The following is a 27,752-nucleotide window of genomic DNA, read 5'->3' on the forward strand; positions in this document are numbered from 1 at the left end:
GACGTTGAGAGAACGAGAAGGAAGGAGAGAAAATGGCGTCCACGGGTGAGTGTGGTGGGACTGCGGTCGCGCCGGCGACGGCAGGGACGCCCAGCTTGGGGGCCGCTCGTCCTTGCGGATGGAAGGGACGACAGGGTGGGCTTTCCGAGAAGGGTGTGAGGTGCCCGCCGCGGTCTGAGAAGCGCGATGGCCGGCGTCCCCCTCCGCTCCTTCCCCTCCCCCCACCGGGCAGGCCGGCTCTGGAACCTTCCGGCGCCCCCGGCGCGCGGGGGGCTGGAGGCGGCGGGGGCGCGCGGGGGCCTGCCTTGGCCTCCATTGTGTGGCGGCGGTAGGGCCCCGGGATCCGGGCCGCTCGCCACGTGGGCGGGGCCTGAGGCCTCGGGGCCCCGCGCGCGGTCGTGGGGAGAGAGTTCGGCCAGGCCTCGCGCCCGGCACCCCGAAACCGGAGGTGCGGCGGGCGGCGGCTCGAGCAGCGGCAGGCCCGCTGTGTTTCTGACTCTCCCCAGCACTGCTCCATTTCCAGGGCGGCAGCCTGGGCCCGAGGCGGATTCTCACTGAGAGGCCCGAAGGAAAAAAAAAAAAAGACAAATAAACAAAAAACGGCTTCGCGGACTTGTGAGCCGAGGGGCGCCGACCTGTGAGGCGGAGCCCCGTCGTCCTTAAAGCCGGGTCGGCTGGCACGTCCAGGGCTGCAGAATTGCCCCCCTCGGCGGGTTTCAGCCCCCAGGCCGAACTTCTGCCCGACTGGGCTTTAAACGGAGCCCCCCCACCCCACGCTCCGCTTTACAACTACCCAGTCGGCTGCTTCTTAAAGTTTTTTTTTTTTTTAAAAAAAAAAAAAACATTATTAGTCTGTCTTTCCGCCACAAAAAGCAATTAGGGGGCTTCCCAGGGCCATTTTTCATCAAACGCGGAGGGAGGCCTGTTGTATAATGAGGCCAACCTGGTTCGCAAGGCCAGGAATCCCCCACCGAAAGACATTTCTTGGCCTTTTTGATTTAGGAGAAACAAAAGGTCTCGGTCGGCGTTTGAATTAATGCTTAAGTAATCGTCTCGCACGTTTATTCGCTTAGGTTAAGCCGAGAGAGGCTTGTTTATTTCGTGGTCTGAGAGAAGAGAGAGGAAGGAGGCGCGGACTGGACTTTGAAAGAAAGCCCGGGGTTGGATCTGGAATACGGTGTGTGGGGTGGTCTTCACCGCCCCAGGGAGTGTAAGAGTAGCCTAAACGCGACCGCAATCCGCGCACTAACTGCGGTTGTGGGTCGGGTGGGGCGATTTTTGCCTCTGGGTTATTCTTAGGCAGCCTGACTCCAGGCCTTGGAGGCAGTTAGAGAGGAGGGAAGATGGAAAAAGCTTTGGGTCCTTCCGAGTTTTAATTCGAAAAGGGTCCAAAATCCAGCGAGGGCAGGACAGTCTTCAGAACTCTCCCCAGCTTTGTGGTCTGTAAACAAGCAGGTAGTAGATGCTGGCTGTTAGTGCCAGGGTACAGAGTGCCCCTGGAGGAAAGGACTCTGAAACAACCACCGTCCAAGACACCTCCTGGTGGGGAATGGTTTCCTCAGAGCCCTTTCCTGCTCCCTCTTCCCTGCAGTGTTAGGATTTTGTAAGGGAGGGGTGCTGCTCTCCCTTCCCCGTGAAAGTTTGGGGAGTACAAGTGTGTGTGTGTGGACATGCCAACTTTTCGTTCTCCTTTGCTCAAGCTGTTTACTGGTAACCACCGCATCCTGCATTAGAAATACAATTGTGGTTTATGTAGACACGGCAGTAGGTCTGACCGGGGGACCTTTGAGGGCATCTTTATCTGGACTTCAGTGTCCTGTCCTTCAAGATGACGGGGTTAGGCTAGACCTTTGAAGAGCATTTTGAGCCCTTAGTTTCTGATGTTACAGCTCTCACGGAGTTGTCCCAAAGTGACTTCAACTTATGATGTGGTCTGAAGCTCTAACTCTCAACAGTTCCAATCGGGACTGCCTGAAGTTTCTAAAAGCCACAAAATTGGGCAATATTCTTAGCTTTTCTTCCTCCTTATTTGGCATATTTAGAAAAGTACCTAAAGTATATGTCCACTTTAGCAAAGAAACTTCCAAGTAACCGCCATTCAGACCAAGAAATAGAATATTGCTAGCACTCTGGGTTGGAAATATCCCCAGGAAGAGGATGTAGCAACTCACTGCAGTAATCTTGCCTGGAGAATCCCATGGACAGAGGAGCCTGGTGGGTTACAGTCCAAAGGGGTGCAGAGAGTCTGACACGACTGAAGCGACTTGGCATAGCACTCTGGAGGCCCCCACCCATAGCCCCGTTTTCTCCTCAACTTGTCCTGTGTTTTAGTGTAGTCTTCAGCTGCACGTTGCGGAGTTATAAAAAAAAAAAAAAGACAACTGCTAAATAGTCTGACCAGTGTGTAACTGTAGTTTCTTGAGGCCATATAAAGGTTTGTATGCTATAGGAAGATAACATAAGTTCTCGTGAAACACATTTACTACCTCCCTTAGCCCAACAATGTACAGCTAAATCAGCTGGTTTCCCATTGGTCTGAGATCATTCGTTGTTCCATGTCAGCTTTGCCAGTTTTTATGTTTTACATAACTGTTGTTGTGTAAAAGTTCTGTGAACTTTGAACTTACATGTTGGTGATATAGAACCATTCCTCACACAGAAGCCTCAGCAGAATGTAGGGTGAAATATTTTATTTTTGGTGTGTTTATTTTTTAACTAAAACGTGAAAGAAGTGATTTGCATTTTTTATATGTCACATACAGAGCTAAGATTGTCTTGAACAGATCGATTTGCTCATTATACATAATCGCAAATGGTGGTTGATTTGATAATGTTGATGATTCAGGGTTCTGAGTTAAGGGTGTAGAGGAAGGAAGGTGGTCAGGTTATGTATAGAGGTGAAAAATGAGCCAAGTTAAAGAGATGGATTCAACAGAATGCTCTGGGGGCAGGCCAGGTGAACTGTGAAGCAGGCTTCTGTTGGAGTTAGGTTAGAAACCCCCTCTGTGAAGAGCTGTCAGCTTTTGCTTTCAGATAAGGCACTGCTTTCTGATTGTAAAGAAAGGACCCTTTGGTCTGCCTTAATGGTGGTATTGTCTTCTGACACGCTAATAGAATAAGATAGTAGTTTTTAGGGAGAGCAGAGAATTGGGCAGGATCTTTTAAAGGTATATATCAATGTTTACTTCAGTAGTGCCATGAAAGCTTCTTAACAATTTTATTTTCTATTTTCACTATTTTTAGACACCTTAGTGGACCAGAGGGATTTGTTTTTAAGTCCCTTTTTGTGCATTTGTAAATTTCTTTTTTTTTTTTTTCCAAAAAGAGAATATTTATTTATTTGGCTGTGTGGGTCTTAGTTGCGGCACATTGAATCTTCCTAGTGGCATGCCAGCTTCTCTCTGGTTGTGGTGCACAGGCTTAGCCACCCTGTGCCTGTGGGATCTTAGTTCCCGGACCAGGGATGGAACCCATGTCCTGTGCTCTGGAAGGCAGATTCCTAACCACTGAACCACCAGGGAAGTCCTTGGAAATTTCTTACGAAAAGAAAAATTGTCGAAAGGTTTACTTAGGACAGAAGAAGAAAAATAGTGTGTGTTTTTAAGGTGAAATCACTTGAGTTTTAAAAGATGGTCTTACCTAAAACCAAACTATTTGGCCAAAAGATTAAATGCTTTCTTCTCTGCCAATTATGAGTCTTCAGTGGGATTTGTGACGTGGGTAGTTTTTAAATTATAGATGTAACCCCTCATAGGGTCAGCAAACCCTTTAGAACCCTGGTTTGCTTGATAACTTGTCTCATTTTCTGCCATTTCTGTTCAGCCTTCCTAGGGAATTATGGGTGGTCTAACTTGTTTAAGTGAGGGAGTGATTTTTTTTTTTGAACTAGGTTTCTAGGAGATGTAGCTACTGATGTAACCATTCCAGTATTAAACATTGTTATATTGTTGCATGCCTCCTGAGGGTAAAATTTTGGATCCTGTTACCTTTATCTTGTTTCCTGTTAGTTTTAGGATGATGATCATGTATTTGAAATGACAGCCAGTGGGTTAAGGGAGACTTTGCGGTCATGGGAACTTGCAAAGTGTCTTTGCCAAATCAGCTGATCTTGACCTCATTAAGCTTGCACTTTGTTCAAATTTTCTGAATTTAACTCTTAGACTTATTTTTTGGTTTGGTGTTGAGAGATAAGAGATACTCATTTGGACCTGTGTTGTCCTGTAGGTCCTCTCAGTATGGTATTTAAAAATTCATCTTCCTGCTGCCTGAATTCCTTCCCTCCTTTTTCTTTTCTCCTTGTAAATTCTGGCTTCACACAATTTTCTCTTGTTTTCTCTAGATTATAGTACATACAGCCAAGCTGCAGCCCAGCAGGGGTAAGTCAGATTTTTACAAGTACTTTGGGTGTGATTGGTTACTTTTTTAGAGTACAGAGCCTCCTCTAACTGTAGGGAATTTAGTAATGGAATTTGGATGTTCTGTATTCAGTTCTTGCATTTATTTCTCTTACAGCTACAGTGCTTACACCGCCCAGCCCACTCAAGGATATGCACAGACTACCCAGGTAATTTTTAAGATAATTGTATGTGGCTGCATCCTCAAGTAAACTATTTCTGTCAGTCATTAAAACAATAGCTAGCAAGAATCTTTTTCAAAAATTAGGTAATGGAAAGTATAATGTGTTTGAAATCATAAAATGCACAGATATTTAAACTTTCACAGTGGGAGTGCTGTTGTAATGAAACCATCCTCAAACTGGAAGTTGCTAGTTCTCCTTTCCTTTCTAGTATTATTTCTCAAATTAGGTGTTTTGCTCCATGCGTGTTCCTTCTACATATCTTGTGTTTATTTAACTTAATCGTAAAGCAGTTTTGCAGAGGAAGGTAATAATATGACATTTTGCAGATGAAAAATTGCAGTGCGTAGATATTACACCATTTGCCAGTGGTTGCACAGTAAGTGATGGGTCAGCTCTTATGGCTGCCTACCTATAGGGCTTCTGGGCTCTTTCTAGTACATGAGCCTGTTTTAAAATCTAGGCCGAAAAATACTAGAAATTAGCCACCTAGTGTTCTCAAGATCACCTCAAATTCTGAAATGGTCTGTGGCATAAAAGAATACTAATAGCTCTGTTGTGGAAAGATTCTAGGACAGGCAGAATGTGATGTCTTTGGCAGGTCTTACATAACTGGCCGTTCAAATCTAGAATGTGATCTTACTGATATATGAAGGAACAGCTCATACCTTGCCAGGTTTTAAGTATTACTGATGTCCAAGTTCAAAATTCAGCACTCATGCTTTACTAAAGGAGACGTGTAGTATTCCTCATTTTCTTTGAAGTGGTGTGATAATTAGTAAATCTTTGTTCCATGCTGAAAATCCAGTTTTCAAAATTGTCTGACAGGTTTTAGCCCCATTTTCGTTTTCTTTCTCTTTTCATTTTTTTTTTTTTTTTAGCTTTTGTTTCTGTTTGCTAAAACTGCTCCACTAGGTGCTAGCAGTTATACATCTTTTCCTTCATTGTGCATCATTTGAGGGCATCTTGTTAATTTCTTGTATCATTAAATTGAGATTTTTACCTATTTATCTCAGGAACTTTTTTGTAGTTTAGGAAAATACAAGTGGATTAGATAAGGGGAAACAAGCATTCATGATATTGTGATATCTTGTCTTTTTTTTTTTTAATCTTTTTATTAGCATATTTTTTTACTTTAGTTTTCCAATTCAGGAACTTAAAAGTAAGTTAGTCCATTTTATTGCTAAAATGCTAGATTCATATATGAAGTTCTTGAATTCTTTTTCTTGGAGCAGGCATATGGGCAGCAAAGTTATGGAACCTATGGACAGCCCACTGATGTCAGCTATACCCAGGCTCAGACCACTGCAACCTATGGGCAGACCGCCTATGCAACTTCTTATGGACAGCCTCCCACTGGTAAGACCCTGGGAGACTTTGGGGTCACATTACCTAGGGTGTTAGCTAAGGAACTTGTTAGTTGTGCTCTTGGGTATATATTCTAGTTGATACCTTGGTGTCTGGGAATCCTTTATTCTTAGGAGGAGCTGGGTTTTTTGTTTTGTTTTTCCTTTTCCTTACATTCTCCTTGAAGGATCTCTAATAGAATGTGGGTGGGATAAATTCCAAAGGAAAAAAGAACGTTTTCTTTTATCTATCTTATACAGTGTATTATATAATCTCACGACAAAATGGAGAATATATAAAAGATTGTGCTAATGCTAATACTGGGTAAGAATGAGCCTTCTGAAACCGAGCTGCTTAAAAATCGAACTGATTTTCAGGATCTATTTGCTTCATCTGATAGTGTGCCCTCTACTTTTTGTTTTGTGCTTTCCACAGTAGAAGGGACCAGTACAGGTTTGACTATCCTGCTCATTCTTGCATGGGAAATGCTTTCCATCTTGTCTAACCCTGTAATGTTAACCCTTTAGGTGTTTTCATTTGTTTAACCCTCAAACATTTTAACATCACACACAACAAGGTGCTAATGGAAAATTGCTTCAGGTGCCATTTGCAGATCCATGTCCTTTTTCTTTATGTGATTTTGGGAAAGATTTTGCTTTATTTTACATTATTTTGTGTCAAGCCTTAATAATAGTTGTTCACCTTCTCAGAGGTATTTCAGATGACTACTTCCCAGCTGATTTCCCCCTGTTCCCTCAAGGACAGGTTGCATGATTAGATTTATTTAGAGGAACAGATTGCCATCCTGCATGTATTATGTTTGTCTGTTGGTTGGTTTCCAGTCCAGACACATTTTATTTTCCTTTTAAGTATTAATGATATTATTTTAATCCATAGTATGTTTGAAATATATATGTAACAGCATTCCAGGGAGCAAAAAATGAACTGTTTTAAGAATTAGAATAAATTATATCGTAATACTGGGGTTGAAAGTGGAGTGTGTGAGAATTGTACAATAACTTTTTTATGTTTAATACTGTGTAACATTTCAGGATCCCTACCTTTTCCCCACCCACCCACTCCTCTCATTATTATTGTAAAAGAATATTACTTTTCAAACTATCTTCAGTCCCCAAGTTATATATGGTCTACCAGAGTTGGTAGGGAGAAACTCACCTATAATTTATTTCACTGTGTGACCATGTCATGGATTTGATGGGAAGTATTTCCTAGTCTACCTAATGCATATCATTGAATAGGATGGGAAGTGTTTAAACTTTCTGTGGGTGTTAGTTGGCAACTGTAGAAAAAGCTGGAACTGAAATTTTGCAGTTTGTATTTTTAACACAGAATTTTGAAATTGTGAGATGAACTTTACATATTCAAGCTATTATGTTTTTAATGAGATGTAATTGACATATATGACATCAGTTTCAAGTGTACAACAAAATGACTCAGTGTTTGTGAGTATTGTGAATTTATCACCACCAGTCTAGTTAGCGTGAATCACCACACATCCTCCCTCCCCCCTTCATCCTTTTGATGAGAACTTTTAAGATCTCTCGACAACTTCTAAGTATACAATACTGTATTGTCAGCTATGGTCACTATACTGCACTTTACTTCCCCATGACTGATTTTTTACAACTAGATGTTTTTAGGTACCTTTAACTCATTTTAAAAGCAAGTGTCGTTCGAAGTTAAGTAATACATCCTTTGCAGTCTCTGAAATCATTTTATAAGAACATGGTCAAGTCATTTGTATGAAATACAGTTTCTAGGTTCTGTAGAGCTATGTATTCACTTTGTAGTTTATGGAAGACCTTTCATATCTCCCCTAATTCTCCCATCAACTTTTGGAGTGTAGGAACTAAAATTAAACCTGGTGAGCAAATTGAGGCTGAACCAAACCAAATAGGACCCCAACAGTAGTAGGTATGTTCAAGCACACTGAGTACTTTTTTCCCTTACCTCAGACTGCCTTTACAAATAAAAATCATTGGATAATTACTGGAAGAAATATGTAAAGAGATTCTTTTCTAGAATAGTTTAAAATAAAACTTCGTGAGGAGGAGCTATATAAATCTCAGCTTTTTAATTGGAATGGAAATATTAGACTTTAGATTGTATTGTTGAAGTCAAACAAAAATTCTGGTGGTTTGTGTGATGTTTCTTACTCTTTTTTCTTAAATTCATCACCACATGGTAGATGTGTTGTCTTGTCATTTTGTTCTGTTAATTTTTGCTCATTTTGCTTGGCTGCTTGTGTGGGTATTACAAATTAATTAAAAGATTATTAATCTGGTGTCTATTACTGTAATTTTCAGCACTACAAGGGTCTGTTGCTAGATGTTTTTATGACAATATGTTATTGCCCTTACCAGTTTTTTGTTGTTTTTTAATTGTTGTCCTTATAAATCTTATAAATGGCTTGTTACGGAGAGGGGAAAAATCTGTGTAAGAGTAATAGGGTAGGTGGAATTAGATGCCAGTTAAATTTAAATAAATGAGTGCTTTATATGGTTGACATTAGGATTCTGCAAAGAAATTCTAAATTAAATAAACAGTTCAGATGAATAACATGCCAACTAAAAAAACTTCCAGTGCTTGGGACTCCTGTTTTGTGAAATATACTTTCATATACATTTCAACCCAACATATTTGAGAAGGCAGTTACTGTCTTTATGTGTAATTAATTTCAGAATTGCCCTGAAATGTTTGAAGTGGAGAAGAAAGTATTCTGTGCTACAGATTGGTGACATTTTAGATTGCACAGAGGGAAATTGAATTTTTTTTTTTTTTGCTAGTAAGTTCTGTGTAGAGTGAGGACACTGTTCTAACTGAAGTTTGTTATGAGTACTGAAACTTTTTTGCTTTATTGAGATTTGGATTTTTCTTTGATGGACATAAATGCTGACTACTAGACTTGACTCTGTTGCATGGCTGACTGCTTGTTGAATAGAAAGAAGGAAAGCCAAGCACCAGGAAAGGTTATGACACCTTCTAGGAAAGGGACTCAAATTAGGAACTGCAGGTTCGGGGGTTGTCATGTTCCAAGCCCAAATTCCAGATGGAAGGACATGGACCCCAGGAATTCCCTGGTGGTCCAATGGTTAGGACTCGGGGCTTTCACTCCCGGGGCTTGGGTTCACTCTCTGGTTGGGGAACTAAGGATCCTGTAAGCGGCACAGTGCGGCAAAAAGGAAAAGAAAGGGTGTGGACCCTGCCTGGTGTGGCAAAGGCCGGAACTCGGGAGACAGCCTAGCTTGGTCTCTGCACACCTACAAAGACAGGTGTGTAACACTTGGTTAGGGAAATAGCAGGGGGGCTACAGAGTCCACCTCCAGTATTGCTTAGCAGGAAAAATACTCATTTGCTCATGGCAGGCAAATAAGAGAAATGGGGTGGATAACTTGATGACTACTAGAATCTCAGATGGTTTACATGAAATGTAACATTAACTTTCAGTGTGTATTTTGGGAGTATTAAGTTTAAGATAAATTATCAAAAAAGTTAAAGAAGAAAACCTTTATTGGTCATATGCATGTAAGCAAATATAATTTGTAGTATGTCTGTATTACTAATGTAATGCTGGTAACTGGCATTTTCTTAGTAGTTTGGTACCCGAAACAAAATTAGTGGTTCTTAAAGAGTGTTTAATCAGTTGTTAACATCTCACTGAAAATTAAACACATCTTCTCCACAATTTCCAGTTTCCTTGAACTTGAACTGTCCATGATGCTTGGAGCTGAAAGCAAATAATTCCAAATGATAGGTTTTAATGCTAAACTTGTACCTGGATCCTTATTTTGCAGCTACTTTAATACACTGTGTCTTTTACCTCCCTTTCTGGGGCATTTTATTCCTGTTTGTAGAGATTTGGGGTATACTTCAGTAGTTAGCCGAAAAACTTGTTTAAAAAGGCCTGCTTGCAATGCCAGTGTAGAATTTGTGTCCCCTGTGGACTCCCTTAAAGGTGAGGGCAGAGGGAGCCCTTTTTTCTATATCAGCATTTTCTGTGGCCTACTCTCTCTTCCTTTCTGTTTGGTGTAGTTTAGAGCAAAAGAGACAGTGCTTGGCTGAAAACTGAGTGTTTTCAGAGAACTTAGGCTTTAAATATTGGTTTGTTGCTACTTTTACTGAAGGGGAGATACTTAAAGGGGCCAAATATCATAATGTTTGAAAGTGATTTATAATTTGTTCTGAGTGTCCCGGCAGATCTCTAAGGAGCCAGAAGTCTGACGTAGCTCTCCTTTGTTCTAGGATATTCTACTCCAGCTGCCCCGCAGGCATACAGCCAGCCTGTCCAGGGGTACGGCACTGGTGCTTATGACACCACCACTGCTACGGTTACTACCACCCAGGCCTCCTACGCAGCTCAGTCTGCTTATGGCACTCAGCCGGCTTACCCAGCTTATGGACAGCAGCCCGCAGCCACTGCGCCTGCCAGGTAAGCCCCCCTCACCTACTTCTAATGCTGCAGCCATGGACTTTCAGAAAAGAGAGCAAACCCGCCCACTTAAGAGAATCCTTGACTTGGTTCCTTTGTAAAGCTTACTCAGATCTACTTGGGTGTTAACTGTTCTTCACCTGATACAGTCACACCAGAAATGCTACTCATCATTAAGTAGATAAGTGGTGCCATCCAGGGTCCAGAATAAGGAATGTCACTGAGTGGGTCATTTGGTTTTAGTAGAATGGGCATTTTGATAGGAGGAGGTACTGTATTTACTTTGCTAAACCCAGATGAAAATAGAGTGTGGTTTCCTCACAACAGAACAACTGATGGACTTAATAGTTTGATGCTTTTACCTTTGGTTTTATTGACTCTGTAAATGGGTAATAGCTTTCTCTTTGGGAAAAACACTGTACTTCTCAGTTGGGGGTGGGTCAGTCGTAGAATCATGTATTTCAAGAAACAGTCACATGATTCAGTTGTCAGTAAAGGCTGTATCCATATCCAGAAGTCAGACATTGGTGACGTGATTTTCTGTATTGTGTACTGGCTTGGTATACCACAGGCAAGTATGAATTCTTAACTGGATGCCCTGCTATAGGGTGAATATTTGGGCAAACAGTTCGTACTCCATGACCGATAAGCAAGTAAACAATATTAATTATTACTTAACAGAAGATTTCAGGTCTTTGCTTTAGACAGTGCACTTAGGTGGCTTCTGCATACAGTCTTGAAGGAACATTGAATTCTGGTTTGAAAGAAGACTTTAGGGAGTAAACACAAGATCAACTTGTAACCTAGACTTGTTGTCTGCTGTAGAGGTAAGAAATTAGCTCTGGCAAACACTCATGAGAGTACTTATAAAATGCACAGTGAGCAATCAGAGCTGCTTAGTAGTTTACATCTTTTAGGCCATCTTCAGTGGTTAGTGTTAAGCGGGTTCCTCTAAGGTCGGGGTTCAGTTGACTTAGAATGTTCTTAGATATTTGAGGTCCCATTTGATGCTCCATTGCAACAGTGTATCCAATCCATGGTGGGCGGGGAATGGGGCAGGTATATGTTAGTCTTTTTGGTTTCTTAGTTTTTCAGTCCCTCACACTTTATAACAGTAATATGTCTCCTGATCAGTGATAGCTACTCACTTTTCCCTCAGAGAGAGGGAGCATGTGAACTGTTGCAGCTCTTTGGAGAAAGCAGCACTTCCACATCCTCCCTGGCCTTCCTGCTGATTCTTGGGCTTTGCTTAAAATGGCGAGCACTCAACTCTGCTACAACCCTGTTACAGACTTTGGGGTTTAAGGGGTAATAGAAACCTCTTTGGTTTTTTCCCCTTGGGATTAAAATTGGTTTTCACCACTTCACAAGGATATTTCCCAGTTCATCTTGAGCGTGAGAGGATGCCATAGATTTAGATAAATGTTACTTTAACCCAGAATTTGCATTATTATTAAAGTTTCTTGTTTGTCTTTAATAGTCCTTATTGAGAAAAGGCATTTTCTTCCTGAATAAACCACCTCCCATCCCATATCTGTTAAATGGGCAGCACAGAGTATTATAATTGCTTCTATAGATGCTGACATGAAACAGAAGGAGCGTGTGAATGTTTCTTCCATGGGTGTGATTAAGACTCTTCGTTTTTAGTGTTCTCTTCCAGCAGAGACCATTGGACCAACATTGGGTTTTGATGGAGTTCACTTTACAACTGTATTTATTTCCAAGCTCAATACTAACATTGCTTACTGCTCATAGATTAGAGTGCTTACTCAAGAGTTTGATGTTGAGAGAAAAGATGTCTCACTTTTTATTTCTCCTTTTAGACCACAGGATGGTAACAAACCCGCTGAGACTAGTCAACCTCAATCTAGCACAGGGGGTTACAACCAGCCCAGCCTAGGATATGGACAGAGTAACTACAGTTATCCCCAGGTACCTGGGAGCTACCCCATGCAGCCAGTCTCGGCACCACCATCCTATCCTCCTACCAGGTCAGTCTTCTCTTGATTGCTCTTGTGGCCAGTGAGCTAGTGGAATCATAGAGCAGATTTTTTTTAGGCTGTTGACCAGCTTGCTTTTGCTTCCTCAGGTGAACTGTGTTACCTGACTCTTCCAGGGATAAGCCTGACCACATATTCTACATCAAAACCTCAGTCAAAAACACTTCTAAATATCAGTACATTTTTACCACTTTTTTAAAAAAAAGTTTATTCAGATGAGAAACAGTGGCATGAAAGCAGATACACAGAACCATGGAAGTCACATTTTCCAGGTGCAGTTGAGATGGGTCAAGTTGCAGGGCATTATTTTTTCAAAAAGAAAGTTTACCTTAATCATTTTATGTTTAACTTAAGGTCCATTCTTGCACCAGTCTTAATGGCTAAGCCAAGGCCTTTCTTTTTGAAAGTAAAAGAAGAACCACAGGTTGTCTCAGATTTGGTTTTTTGATGCAAGTTTTCAAATGAACTGTCTGAATTGTGTCCTCAAGTGTTAACTTGGTTTTGATAGAATTAACATTTCCCCTTTTTGTATTCATTTCATTGGCTTATGTATAAGCAAGCACAGCTGACTGGTAAATGTCTCTGTACAGCTTGGAGCAGAAGTGGGCAGGGTTCGAGCAGTTCCTCCCAAGGGCCCACCCACACCTGTCATGTTGAGAGCGCTTAATCTGGCAAGTTGAATAGGTGCGCTTGGTGTAAAGAGAAGCTTTTGAGTCCTTAACAGCTTCCCAGTGGCTTCTCTGGTGGCTGAAAGAGTAAAGAATATGCCTGCAATACAGGAGACCCGGGTTTGATCCATGGGTCTGGAAGATTCCCTGAAGAAGGGGATGGCAACCTACTTCAGTGTTCTTGCCTGGAGAATCCCATGGACAGAGAAGCCTGGTGGGCTACAGTCCTTGGGGTCGCAAAGAGTCGGACATGACTGAGTGACTAACGTTTTACAACTGTGGTGAGGGAGGTACAGATACTTAAAATTATTGTAGTTAGAATTAAAATTGCTATCTTGTTTTTCATTATCATGGTTCATTGAAAGTTTTATATTTCCAGCTTTATTTCTGTGTAAGAGTATCTTTGGTTAGTTTCCCTGCCCTTTAGTTGACATATATGAAGGTGAATATCAGTCCGATATTCGTTTTTCATAGTGTCTTGATTCTGATGTTTCCTTGTCCATCTTTTCCTTATTAATGCCCAGATTCATAGATGATCAGGCGTGTCTGGAAGTTTAAAACTATATATATACACACCAAAGCAACTTGAAACTAACCCTCAAGAGAAAAGTGACCACACAGACACACATCAGGTGGCCTTGTACCTTCAGAAAACAAGTCATCACTCAAGGGAATTATTGTAGGCAGCCTTAGAACTGAATACCATACTTAGCTGCCTCACTTTTCTCAGTGCCTTTTCCTGGGTTAGCCTTCCTTGGGAGCACAGTCTTCCCTTAATACAGGAAGCACCTAGGCTCCCAAACGTGCCTTGAGTTTGGTTGAGAATAACTATTGTTCTGATGAGCACGTGTGCCTGCGTGTGTGTGCTCAGTCGTGTCCGACTCTTTGCGACCCCATGGACTACAGCCTGCCAGGCTCCTCTGTCCATAGGATTTCCCAGGCAAGAGTGCGAGAGTGGATTGCCATATCTTCTGCAGGGGATCCTCCTGACCCAGGGATTGAACCTGTGTCTCCTGTATTGGCAGGTGGCGCCTCCTAACCCTCCACTACTGCGCCACCTGGGAAGCTCTGTTTTAGTCAAGGTGGGGGTGGTAAAGGGGGAAACTCATTAAGGTTGTACATTTTATAGATGGGTTCGTTGTGTGTGTGTGTTGGTATAATACCCCCTCCTATTCAGAACTTGATTCTAAATACAAAAATACTTTGCTCATTTTAAGTTCAGCATGTTAATATGTAATAAGTAACTGCATTTCTATGTCACATTCTGGGAATGTCTCTTATATTTAGGGGACCTAAAATAACAAGCCTCTCCTAACAAGCTGTTTTGTTTTGTTTGTTTTCTCAGCTACTCCTCTACACAGCCGACCAGTTACGACCAGAGCAGTTACTCCCAGCAGAACGCCTACGGGCAGCCGAGCAGCTATGGGCAGCAGAGTAGCTATGGTCAACAAAGCAGCTATGGGCAGCAGCCACCCACTAGTTACCCCCCCCAGACCGGATCCTACAGCCAGGCTCCAAGTCAATATAGTCAACAGAGCAGCAGCTACGGGCAGCAGAGTGAGTTGCTAAGAGAGAAAACCAAATAAGAATGGTTGTGTTTGGAGTTTCTGAAATGGGGAAACACTCTTTACCACCGTGTGCTTTTGAACTCCAGGATGCATCTTGAGGGTATCCTATCCTGGCTGATAATCCTGGATTTTCTCCAGTTTAATTGTTGTTAGTATGCCTTAGGAGAAAAGAGAGTTTGTAACTGACCAGAGAAAAAGTTTCAGACTGCCAGCCCTGCTCTCTGGGGAGGTTATATGCAGTGAGTGAAGCCAGCTTTTCTTATGGCCTGCCCACCCCAGCTCATTAAGAGAGCGTGAGCAGGTAGCTATTGAAGACTCCTGCAGTTTTGATAGTTAAAAAGATACTGTATTTTGATTTTGTTTTTTTGTTCACATTCATAAGACAAAAATTTTTGTGGAATGCTTAGTTTATTTATGTGGAAAAATTCAAATAGTCTTTGCCTGGATTGTTCTCTTTTAATTGCATCCATGAGTATGTCTCATTATGACAATGAGTAGTGCTTCTTGATGGAGACTACCCCTTAGCAACCCCCAAGAAACCTGACTCCATTTTTGTTTGAGTGTGGTTTAAAGAACAGTTTTTTAAGGCATCTTGGGATACAGAACCCTGTGAACTGTTGGTCAAGAGTCCTATTTTTGTTTGAGAGTGGTTTTTTCCTAGGCAAACTGTATGAGATTACTTCAGCCTTTTTTGTTGAACTTTATAAAAAGCATACTGATAGGGTACTTAATCAGATGTAAAGAAGATGATACCTCGGTTAGTGCCTTGCAGTTGAGAATTCTATGATTCCAGGAGAAAGTACAACAGCAGTGGTGTAAATGCTGATCCATGGCTTACAGATGTGACTCTTTCCTCAGGTTCATTCCGACAGGACCACCCCAGTAGCATGGGTGTTTATGGGCAGGAGTCTGGAGGATTTTCCGGACCAGGAGAGAACCGGAGCATGAGTGGCCCTGATAACCGGGGCAGGGGAAGAGGGGGATTTGATCGTGGAGGCATGAGCAGAGGTGGGCGGGGAGGAGGACGCGGTGGAATGGGGTAAGAGCAAACCTTTTCTCCTTTTACCTAATTTTGTTTCATCCATAGGATTTTCAATGGAAAGAAGGGACTGAAAGACATAGGAAATTTATTTCTGCATTTCCATGGATAGTCTGATGAGCCCAAGCCATCTTGCAAACATGGAAATGTCATCTCTGTGGCATATCTATAGAGGCAGTTTGCTTTTTTCAATGCCAATCTACTTGGTTGGGTTGGGGAGAACAAAGAATGGTTTTAAAATTAGAGCTTTCAGTTCCCTTCATGGTTTCCAGAGGTCAAAAGCCTCCTGGGTAATAGATTTGGGATGGAACACACACAACCCTTCTAACAACCCTAGGTTTTTGACTAAATGCTTCTGAATGATTGTCTTGAAATACCTGGTGTATATACTGCAGAAAAGGAATGCAGCTGTTTTCCACAATGTTTGTCCCCAACTTCTGTTTATACTTGGAACTATTGAACATAATGATGAAGATCTTGGTCCCATAACCCTGAGGTGCACCTGGTATACAGAGAAATCTGGTAGCTTTGTGCAGAGTAATGTATGTAGCTGTAGAGTCACTCTCCCCAGTGGAGATTCTGAGAAGTCTAAATCGGTTTGACCATTGTGATGGATGGCACAACCTGGTTTAGAAAACTTTGTTTAGATGAGTAACATGAACCTGCTACCCTACCCTTCCCCTCCCACCTCCCACATCCTTTTCCCTTTCTGGTGTCTCTACTTTGATGAAGGTGAGGTGAAATGTTGGTTAACATAATCCAGAAGGCTTAGTTCTGTGTGTGTTCTGTCCCTGTATAAACTAGTAGAAAAAAAAAGTTATGCAGAATGTTGGTATAGTATGAATTGGATTTGGTGGCGCTGTTGGTTCAAGGAAAAACTGAATAGAATTTCTTTAGAAGTGTACTTCAAGGTTAAATATATAATTGATTTTTAAATTTTATATTAATCTGTTTACTGCTGAACAATACTGGTTTAAAATACTGTTCTGCATATTCTGCATAACTTAAGTCTTCAGTGAAATCTTTATTGGAAGAAAGTCATTTTATAAGATGCAAAAATTTATGAGTAATTTGGTATAAAGTAGAATCAATCTTCTGATTTGGAGAATGTCATTCCATTATAAAGGTTTCACTTCTTTACAGATGTTTTAAATAGATGTAGACACTTGAAATCACTATCATCACGTCTCCAATCATCTAGACTCCTTAGTATTTTTTGATTGCAAAACCAATTTTAAGTTTATTCATTTTAATTCTCCAGAAGTAATAATTCTACTAATTTTGCTAGATTTTGCTAGTAGAGGGTGTTCCCTCTTTCTCAGTGAGAAGTCTCTGCTGAAGCCATAGAAAACATGGTGGCTTTCCCCGCAGGCTTTCCAGCAGACTGTGATGCAGTCTGTTGGACCCTTTGGGGACAATACCAGAGCCTTCCCCCCTCTTTTTATTGTGGTGTGGTGATGGTTTTCAGTGTCTTCTGCAGGTAAGGCGCTCAATGTTGTTAACATGCCCTTTTTCATTGCCTCAGTATTTTGATATTTTCATTGGCTGTTAAACGTGGAAACTTTTTAACATGCTTTGTCGCATTTATATGCTACAGGTTACAAAGTGAGAGCCTTGTATACACTTCAATACTTAAAAAGTACCCGTACTCAGTACTCAGCCGGCAGCATAATGAAAAGTGGGACTAGACACGGTGTCCATATGGAGAGGAAAAATATACATAGAATATTTTTAACAAAATGTATTCATTGTATAAATGGAATCCTTCTGTAACTTTGGTAACTGCATACTTGTTGTTTGGTAATGAACCAGAGGAGGTATAATACTCTAGAATTGTGTAACGTTAAAGTGTAAACTTTTGTGTTTAAAGAGAGAGAGCATTTTATGGTGTGTACTTTTAAAAAGGAAGCAAAGCTGCATGCAACAGCTTGAAATTGTATATTCAGGTATTAAAGGTGCAATACTGGTTAGAAAAGCTCAAGGCCTCCCACTGAGGAGCTGCCTTTTATTTAAGAAAAGAACCCAAAAGGCCCAATTCTTATTCTTCCCCTTTCAAAATTCGTAAGGCAGTGATTTTACATTGCTGTTGTCATTCATCTCAATTGGTGTGTCTATAAAGTTGCACCCCCAGTCTGTGGAGCCTTGGTGTTTGTTGTAAATTCTCCTTTCACAGCAATTGTTAACCCATCATGCCCTGAAATGTATGGCTTTATGCTGAAGATCGGCTGGATGCGTCCTCTGGTGTATGTCATAGGCCTCTACTGTGGTGTCTCCTGCTTTTTATAAACTGTGATTGTTAAGAAGCCCAGGGCCTCACGTGGCTCTCCCCTGGGAGAGGTTGAGGGTGCACCTTTATGAACATGAAAAGATTCGTCACAGCAGTTACTTGGCTTGCTACTCCTCTCCACACAAGCTCTCCCTGTTTTTCAACTGATGGGGTGGGTGTTTGGGATGTATTTTTCCCCCAATTTGCCAAGTATTGCACTATTAATACCAGCCCCGAAATGAAAGGAATCAACCACACTGGTGTGTACAATCAGACAAGCAAGGTTGTATATAAAGGAAATTTGAGCAAGCTGCCCTGAAGAAAGGCATAGTGACAAGATGAGAGAGATGCATTGTTTGGAGATGTGTTTAGCCAGTGCCCTTCTTCCCCACGAGCCCCCCCAAGGCTCAGAGCGGTACTGGCTTTTAAAGGGAAAGGCCTTCATTTCTTCGTTTATCCCCCCAGCAGCGCTGGAGAGCGAGGTGGCTTCAATAAGCCTGGTGGTAAGTTTTTGAGTATTACCATGGATAGTGTTTAAAAAAAATACAGTCAGTTTTTAGAAAACTATAATTTTTTATTAGTTTGATAAGCGGTTTAAAAATGATCTCTACAAAAGAGACTAATGGGTACTGCCGGCACTGTCTTAGGGGTAATAAGGTTAACCTGCGGTTACAAAACAAAGGGTGACTTGGATGTTGAGCAACTGCTTCTTTAATGTGGGGGAGAGCGCATTTTACAATTTGGTTTATTTGGAGGAAAGAAATTTGACTTAAATTTAACACTAATTTGGCACGTAAGCACTGAGAGTGTATTTGGTTAATGGTTTAAAAGCAAACTCTGAGCAAAGGAAAAGCAAACCCTAGCAAACCTGTCACAGATGTTAAAGGGGCACTGCTCCATTTTAGCAGTGCGGGTCATTTTGAATTTAATGAAGCCCCTTCAAATGGGGGTATAGTAGATAGCTATGTGTGTTTGTAAGGTTTGTAGCTTGCAAGACGTGCACTAATAATATTTTGTATGATCTTTCCTGGTTGGCAGGACCCATGGATGAAGGACCAGATCTTGATTTAGGTAATTTTGAATTCCTGGAGTTACGTTGTGCTTTGTAATTGAATAGCCCAGAAGCAAGTGTGTGTTGGAGTTCAGCAGCCAGGTAGATGAGTGGAATACTTTTGCTCTCAAGAGCAGTTTGGGGCTTCGGTTATCAGGAGTAAACAAAAATACACCAAAAATTCCGTCTCATTCTTGTTAGTAAGGTTGGTAGTTCTCTTGGCTTCGTGATGAATGCTAGCAGACAGTAGTGACCATTGGTTAATCAGCCCCTATGGATACATGACATTAACTGCCTCTCCTTTTCTCTGGAAGGCCCACCTGTAGATCCAGATGAAGACTCTGACAACAGTGCAATTTACGTGCAAGGACTCAATGACAGTGTGACTCTTGATGATCTGGTAGACTTCTTTAAGCAGTGTGGAGTTGTTAAGGTGAGTAAGAGCATGACCTTGTGAGCTGGCAGATCTTGTAACCACAGGGCATTTTGAAGAGAACTGACTTGGAGAGTTTCTGAAGTGGCTTGAGTTTTCCTTCTGGACTGTCCATATGTGGTTTGCTCCTTAAAATACAAAAAGCAGAAAGCAAAAAATACTGTTCTATAGAAAAGAAATCCTAAACATGGTTTAAGCATATTTGATAACTCAGGGTCACTTTTATAATTATCAAGTTAATTGTAAGAATATTTACATGAACTTTTTTGGGGGAGGAAATACAGACTATAATGTTTTTAAAATAAAACATTTATGTGTCCATATCCCAGCATAGGCAATAGGCCTTTATCGGTGCCTGGTATATGTCTTCCTTTTCTAGTTTTGTCCCTTCTCCCCACTCGAATCCTGAATTTTATCATTCCCTTTCTTTATAGATGTACCTCAATAATATTTTGTTTCACATAATTTTGGAGAATATTAAAACACTACTGTAAGGCAACACCATTCTGGACATACACTGGGAACAAACAGATAACTCTTAGAGTTTATGTATAGTGTGGAACATGTTGTAAAGAGGAAAATAGATGTGCTGTGTTCAGTGATCATAATTCTTAAGGATGAAAATACAGCAAGATAGGAAAGGGATAAAGTGAGGAACAGAGCCATTCCAAGTGGGGAGTAATTTCAGAATATCAGGGAATAGTGAGACAGGAGCTAGTTTGAAGAAGCTGGAGTGGCTAGAAAGTTTGGTCTGAGCTACTGTGATGGTTACCAATTAGATGAGGAAAACTAAGAGAAACTGGAATTTTGAGAAGGGTTGAGGAGGGTCCCTAGGTCAAAATCTCAAAGTTTGGGCGTCCTGTATTCCTTTCTTTCATAGTTATTCATATATTCTGTTAACAAACAGGCTGTGTCGTATATAAGCCATGCTCCAGCGAACATCCTTGCACATGTTTCCTGGTGGCGCTAGTTTCTCTGGTGTGTATATAGTTGATTCTTGTTATTCGTGGTGGCAAGTTGTATAAAGTCGCTACAGACACTGGATTAGTGAATGCCGAGCCACCGCCCCAGAAGTGTGTATACACACATCTCACGTAGATTATAATCACAAATTCTAAGAACAGTTCATCCTGATAAATCCTGCTCATTTAACAAAGTAAAAGGTTCAGAAGTGTGACTTGCCTGAGTTGGTATTCAGATTTGTCCAACTAGTCCTAGAGCCAGAACTTGTTACAGAACACTGCCCCCAACCTCCCAGTTTCTGGCCTCTGGTCCTTTCTAGGAGAGCTAGAACAACAGGGAAGAGCATTGTCTTCCTCTTCCTCTGCTGGGAACATGTGCATCCGGCCACACGTTTTTCACTTTCTGTTCATTGCCACAAATAACCACAGAAAGTGCCGCAAGCATTGATTTTGGAGTTACAAATATTTGATCCACGAATAATGAGGACTGACTGTACCCAGGCGTAGGATTGCCGGTTCTTAAGGTGTGTATGGTGTTTAACCTCAAAGTAACCATCTGGCCGACCAGTGTAGATTCTTCACTGCACATCCAACACAGCCTCACCAGGAATCACGTGTTTGTTTTTTAAACTTTCAGTAATCTGGTAGAAGAAAATGGAAATGTAGTTTGCTTTTCCTTGATGGTTAATAATGTTATAATGGCATCCTGTCTTCTTTGAAATGTCTGTTTGTGTCTTATACACACTTCTCATTGGGTTGTCTGTCATTTGTTGATTTATATGTGGTTCTTTATATTGTCTGAATGCTGATCTTTGTCTTTGTTGCAAATACAAGTCTTCCAGTTCATGGCTCAGTTTTGAAAGGGTGGGGTTGGAGATCGTACCACTCTGCTTGCAGGATCTTTGTTCCCCAACCAGGGGCAGAACCCACGCCCTTGGCAGTGAAAGCAAGAGTCCTAACCTCTGGACCACCAGGGAGTTCCCAAGGCTCACATTTTTTACTCATTTTCTTTTGATGAATAGGAATTCTTGATTTTTTCAGTCATTACCTTACTGGGTTGTCTCTTTATGTTTTATCTGCAAGACCTTTTATTCCACAACATCTTTTGAAAGGTCTACCTTTCCCTGGTGGTATATGGTGCTGTCACACAGAAAGTACCATCTGCCTGGATCTGTTTCTTGACTCCATATATACTTTTCGTTACTTTGTGTGATCCTATGCTAGCAGCTCTGCTAATGACTCTGTGCTAAATCTTGATCTCTAGTAAGGCAGATTCTTGTTTCATTCTTTTTACTTCTTGCTCTTCTATCTATACATTTTAGAACCAATTTATGAAGTTCCTTAAAAACCCCAGTTAGGGGACTTCCCTGGTATTCAAGTGGTTAGGGACTCCATGCTTCTGTGCAGAGGGGAAAGAGGTACGATCCCTGGTCGAGGAACTGAGGTCCTCTGTGCCTTGTGGTGCAGCCAGAAACCACACACACACACACAAACAGGATGTTTTCTGAATTTGAGAATTGACATTTTTATGATACTGAGTGCTTTCCTCCCACCCCCCCATTAACATTGTATTTGTGTATTTATTAGGTCTTTGGTAAAGCCCATCTCCTTAAAAGTTTTGCAGGTTTTTATTTTTTTCGTTAATGAGCTGTTTTGGAATGGTCTTTTCTGATCCATCTATATAAAAATAGTTTCAGTCAAATTTACTTTTGGTAAATCTTGAATCATAAACTTCCTACTTGTGGATTATATAGTATATTGTCTATTTGGGTATGTAGGATTTATTCCTAGTTAAGAAAGTAGTGTTTATTGTCAAGTTTGTAAAATTAAAGATTTTAAATAACCCATCATTCGTACCACTATTTTGTCACATTTCCTTTGTCTTTATATGCCCTTTTAAAAAACATAGGTATCAGTACATGTATATATCGTAAGTTCTTTTAAGCTCTCTCTAAATTTTCACGTATCACTAGATACGTTAATGTGTATATCTTAAAGAGTTTGATCATATGCACATGTAATTCATAAAATACACAAAGCCATATTGTGTAGTGTGGCTCCTGAACTCAAGCTATTTGCATCTGGTATTGAACTGGGAAGCTAGTCCTGTTCTGTCTCTGGAGGGAAAACCGGCGGCTGTGATTGAGCTTGAGGTGGTCGAGTCCTTTCAGCACACTCACAGCCCTGTGAATTGCGGTCGAAGGACACTTTCACTTTATGTGCGCTGTATCTTACGGGTGGCCTGACTGCATCCTAATAAGTGGCTGCTCACTGGGTGCCTGTGACACGGCCCTTAGGGAGCTGGGGCAGGTGTAGGCCATAGGAAGAGGAGGCTGGGGGACAGACGGGACACAGTTTAGAACTTCGGGCCTATTTTGGTTTTATTATAAAACATGAAAGAAGAAAAAATCATTTAAGTGTATGTAGTTGTGGTAGCTACTTTGAAAATAAGTCACTGATAATTCCACCATTCCTCTGAAAACTAGTATTTCTGGTCATAGCTTAATTATGCTATTTTATGCCTAGATGAACAAGAGGACTGGACAACCCATGATCCATATTTACTTGGACAAGGAAACAGGAAAGCCCAAAGGCGATGCTACAGTGTCTTATGAAGACCCACCAACTGCCAAAACTGCTGTCGAGTGGTTTGATGGTAGGAGCCCTGGGTCAGCGGGGTGTGCCCTGGCCCTCCTGGCTCTGCCTCCTCAGGGCACACGGAGGGTCTGGGAGCAAGTGTGGCGAGGGTCACCTTGTAGGTAAAGGTCTTGTGCTCGAGTATGTCATTCTGTTAGAATGATTTTCTCTTAATGTGGTTCTAGGGACCAGGGACAGATAGGCTATCCTTCTGTGTAGCTATAGGGTGTACAGCAAGGAGGATCGGGAGGAGCAAGAGACCCTCTCTCTGCTCCTGGAGGAGCGCTGGGGGTGTCCAGGAGGCGGCTTGCCCTGCTCCCCTCAGCCATACAAGAGCCAGGCACTGGGTTTAGAGAGCCCTTATCTTCGGTCATTCTCACTCAGATCCACTTGCTTGTCTAAGAGGTGCAGAAAGCCCCACAGACGCCTCAACTATGCACATTTGTGGTTTTATATATATATATATAATGACTTTGATGTTGATCCTGGAATTTCAGTTCTCACAAAAACCAACTTGAGAGTGTCAGCAGGTTCTGTCTCCTCTCAGCCACTTCCTGCTCTACTTCTCACCCTATTTATTAAGGCTTTTCTGGCCTCACCTGTAAAAATCTTAGGGAAGATTGTGGGAAGAGACACTGATGCAGTGGGAATGGTCGAGTTTGATAACGGGGTGCAGTTGGTGAAAAAGGAGTCGTGTAACCTTACCTGGTCCCCTCAAGAGGAGTAGGAGTTGGACATTGGGAATAATGAGTGTTCTGATCTCTTTTTCTAGGGAAAGATTTCCAAGGGAGCAAACTTAAAGTTTCTCTTGCTCGGAAGAAGCCACCCATGAACAGCATGCGGGGAGGGATGCCGCCGCGCGAGGGCAGGGGGATGCCACCGCCACTCCGAGGAGGTATTTAGCGGGTGCTCTCGGGCTCCACTCTGCTGCTCTGGACGTTCTCGGTACACTTGTCTTTGAGGAGCTTGGTTTCTAGAGTGAAGGGAAAGCAAAAGAGGAGGAGGGGTTGGTTGGTCGCGGAGGCTGGGAGCCCTGGGAACCATGCTGCTGGGGGGGTCGGCCCTTGGGCTGCCTTTTGTTTATCCTGCTTTCGTCCCTCACATGTGTGAGGAGGCCTGTCCTCCAGCTGTAGGGACAGACCACAGGGACACAGAGCTGTGCCTTTGGGCTTCTGGCGAAGTAGGACCGGGCAAGGGGCCAGCGATGCTGTGATCCAATTCCCTTTGTGATTCACATGTCCTATAGCAAGTCTGGTGCTATAAAGGGCTGGTTTTTCCTTACTGCAGGTCCAGGGGGCCCAGGAGGCCCTGGAGGACCCATGGGGCGCATGGGAGGCCGCGGAGGAGACAGAGGAGGCTTCCCACCACGCGGGCCCCGCGGTTCCCGGGGGAACCCGTCTGGAGGAGGAAACGTCCAGCACCGAGCTGGGGACTGGCAGTGCCCCAACCCGTATGTACCTCTCCCCACTCCCACCCTGGAGAGGCCTGCCTGCGGGGTTCCTTTGTCCAGAGCAGCCTGACCCTGACCCTGCTGTGGGGTGGGCGGCCCCGTCAGTCCTTACCAGCTGCTGTGGAGCCTTGGTCACACAGTCCACCGGACTCGGGCCCGCCTGCACATGCTTGTCCAGACACTCGGCCGGATCCGTCTCTGGTCCTGTGCTGTGCTGCCTGTGGCTGCAGCTGTTTGTGTGGTCAGGTCCTCGAGTGGGGTTGGACCCGGACTCGGTGTTTGTGGTGGTTTCTGCTCGGGCTTGGCCTGTTTGGTAAGTGATTTCTGTTGTGATATAATCCTTCTTATGCAGGGGTTGTGGAAACCAGAACTTCGCCTGGAGAACAGAGTGCAACCAGTGTAAGGCCCCAAAGCCTGAAGGCTTCCTCCCACCACCTTTCCCACCCCCGGGTAGGTACCCGCAGCTTCTTGGCACTAAACCTCTATTTAGCTCCATGGGCTTGGTAACCGGCTGCCCAGGGTCAGGTTGGTTCCAGCAGGCGAAGCCCTGACCTGGGGCTTTGTCAGTTTTGCACTTGACCTTTTTGAACAGCATAGGGGCACTGATCCTCTGTGCAGTTAAAAAAAAAATCCCCCGTAATTTCACCATCCGCCCTGCCTCCATGTTCATGGTTCCACATCCTCGGATTCCACTGACTGCAGATTGCGTAGTACTGTACTTCACATTTGGTGAGGAAAAATCAATGTGTAAGTGGACCCCTGAGCGTTTCATACCTTTGTCGAAAGGTCAGCTGCAGTCCCAGCCTCACTGTGCAGTGGGGGAAGCGCTGGCTCTGCTCTCCGCGCGGGGCCTCTGCACAGTGTTCAGTCTTGGCGCTGAGTGTCCTCTCCTGCGCACTCCCCTCAGGCGGTGACCGCGGCAGAGGTGGCCCTGGAGGCATGCGGGGCGGAAGAGGTGGCCTCATGGACCGCGGTGGTCCGGGTGGAATGTTCAGAGGCGGCCGTGGTGGAGACAGAGGTGGCTTCCGTGGTGGCCGGGGCATGGACCGCGGTGGCTTTGGTGGTGGAAGACGAGGTGGCCCTGGGGGACCCCCTGGACCACTGATGGAACAGATGGGAGGACGACGAGGCGGGCGAGGAGGGCCTGGCAAGATGGATAAGTACGTGGGGGTGAGCCCGCTGGGGGGTGGGCGGGCGGCTGTCGCGGGGCGCCCTGAGCCGGGGCCGGGCTTCCTCTCCAGCCCATCATAACCCACCGCCCTTCGCTTCTACCGGGCAGAGGCGAGCACCGTCAGGAGCGCAGAGACCGGCCCTACTAGACGCAGAGACCCGCAGAGCTGCATTGACTACCAGATTTATTTTTTAAACCAGAAAATGTTTTAAATTTATAATTCCATATTTATAATGTTGGTCACAACATTATGATTATTCCTTGTCTGTACTTTAGTATTTTTCACCATTTGTGAAGAAACATTAAAACAAGTTAAATGGTAGTGTGCTGAGTTTTTTTTCTCATTTTAAAGATGGTTGTTTAAGACTAAACAATGGGAACCCCTTGTGAGCATGCTCAGTATCATTGTGGAGAACCAAGAGGGCCTCTAACTGTAACAATGTTCATGGTTGTGATTTTTTTTTTTTTAAATAAAATTACAAATGTTTATAAACAGTCACCTTTCTCCGCCTCTGTTCTGCATCCACCACACACCTTGGACGTGCCCCGACGCCGGGGTCTGCGCTTGTTCAGGGTCCTCACCGCTGTTCCCCAGATGCCAGCCCCTCCCTGCGGGTCTCCCCCAACCCCATTCTCAGAGGGGAAGCGTCCCCCTGTCCTCACGGGCTCTTCCCTCAGCCCAGACTATCCTCACCAAGACCCACACCTCCCACCCCCTCTCCCGGAGTCCTGGCTTCTCTGCGCCCCCGTCACCCAGCGAGGCCGCCTTCACTGTTCTCGGAGCCCCCCGGGAGTCCTGCCGTGCGTGCCACGACTCCCGAGAGGACCTGAGCTGCCCCCTCAGCCTGCCTCCCTCCAGTCCCACGATGCAGGCCAGTGTGTCCCTGCCAGAGGGAAGGACCGAGGCCCGAACACGCCTGGGATGCCGCCGGGCTCCAACGCTGTGCCAGGTGCTGTCCCAGCACATCCAGCTCCGTGGGTCAGCGCCCTGGGAGGCTGAGGGGGCACCTCAGCCTGTACTCCCCACCCCACCACACGCACACACAGGTATCCTGGACCTAAACGCCGGGTGCCCATCGGCCACCTCCCTGGCCCCCAGCCAGCTCTGCCACAGGACAGCCACCAAGTGTGACTGGACTTGGGGCTGAAGCCGCCCCGGGTGCCTCTGCCCTCAGATGCCCTTTCCCAGCCCTGACCCCAAGGCTGCGCACAGGCAGCTGGAGCCCACGGGCGTGGTCCTGCTCCCCGATCTCAGGAGCCCCGGGGACAACAGAACGAAGTTTCCAGCACAGCCTTGTGGCCCCACAAGGCCATGCCCTGCAGGTCCAGGTGAAGGTTGAAAGGTCAGTTGAGACAGATGATGTTGAGAACAAAGGCTTGCAGGGAGGGGCTCACCTCCAAGGCAGGGCTGGCTGGACACCAGCCCCGGGGCCAGTGCAGGCTCCAGAGCTGTCCTTCCCTGCCCAGGCCCAGTCCTGACAGGCCGCGCTCAGGACGAGCGCAAGCACAGGGAGGCTGGGGTGAGAGCAGGCCTTCCGGGCCTGTTGCTCTCTGACAGGGGCAGGATGGCGGCTCAGGGGAACTGGGGTCACTCGCCCCGCAGCCAGTGCAGGAGCAGTTGTCAGGGCTGGACCCATATGTGGACAGGGCAGCCTCAAGCCCCTGGTGGGTCACACCCACTCACCCCAGGCCGTGCTCCCACGTCAGTCTAACCCAGAAGGTATCGGATGGAGCCGGCCAGGCCCCCAGCTGCCCAGTGCCAAGGGTGGGGGTGGTCCCTGCCCTTGAGGCAATCATCCAACCTCGGGCTGCAACCAAGGCCAGCAGGCTGCGCCCTAGTGCCCAGAAGCCCAGACCGGAGATACAGCTACATGCCCGCTGCCCGAGCTGCGTGGGCGCGCAGCACTCTGTACTCGGAGGTGGCCTGTGGGGTCTGCAGGGATGGGCTCTGGACAACCTCAGCCCAAACCTCTCCTCCCTCCAGCAACGCCTATCCTTCCCTTGGTCCTGCCAGGAGAAGAAGTCACCTTCTGATGGAGGGCGTCAAAGCCAAAGCCCTCCATGGCCTGGGCCGTGGGTCTGGCCACACCAGTGGGCACCACACCTGCCATATGTCCTAGAGTCAGAACGCTGG

General features: G+C 44.3%; 1 protein-coding gene across 4 annotated transcripts; it reads left to right on the top strand.

Annotated features, from left to right (window-relative positions):
- Positions 1-17: 17 nt before the first annotated feature.
- On the top strand, positions 18-25,940 carry EWSR1 (EWS RNA binding protein 1). Of its 4 annotated transcripts, none has more exons than XM_055405493.2 (17): positions 18-45; positions 4,340-4,376; positions 4,513-4,564; positions 5,809-5,935; positions 10,187-10,373; positions 12,197-12,364; positions 14,387-14,598; positions 15,468-15,648; positions 18,380-18,417; positions 18,953-18,985; positions 19,280-19,398; positions 22,887-23,016; positions 23,770-23,892; positions 24,285-24,447; positions 24,800-24,897; positions 25,355-25,607; positions 25,727-25,940. In XM_055405493.2, exons 1-17 carry the CDS (start codon positions 33-35, stop codon positions 25,764-25,766), a joined length of 1,974 nt encoding a protein of 657 aa, XP_055261468.1. In that variant the 5' UTR covers positions 18-32; the 3' UTR covers positions 25,767-25,940. The 4 variants fall into 4 exon arrangements, with proteins under 4 accessions (XP_055261468.1, XP_055261470.1, XP_055261469.1 ...); XM_055405495.2 differs by having other exon boundaries at positions 18,383-18,417; XM_055405494.2 differs by having other exon boundaries at positions 5,812-5,935.
- Positions 25,941-27,752: the final 1,812 nt, after the last annotated feature.

The sequence above is a fragment of the Moschus berezovskii genome, chromosome 19 (genome assembly GCF_049115385.1).
Source record: "Moschus berezovskii isolate FMDL1 chromosome 19, NW_MosBer_1.0, whole genome shotgun sequence".
Lineage (NCBI taxonomy): Eukaryota > Metazoa > Chordata > Mammalia > Artiodactyla > Moschidae > Moschus > Moschus berezovskii.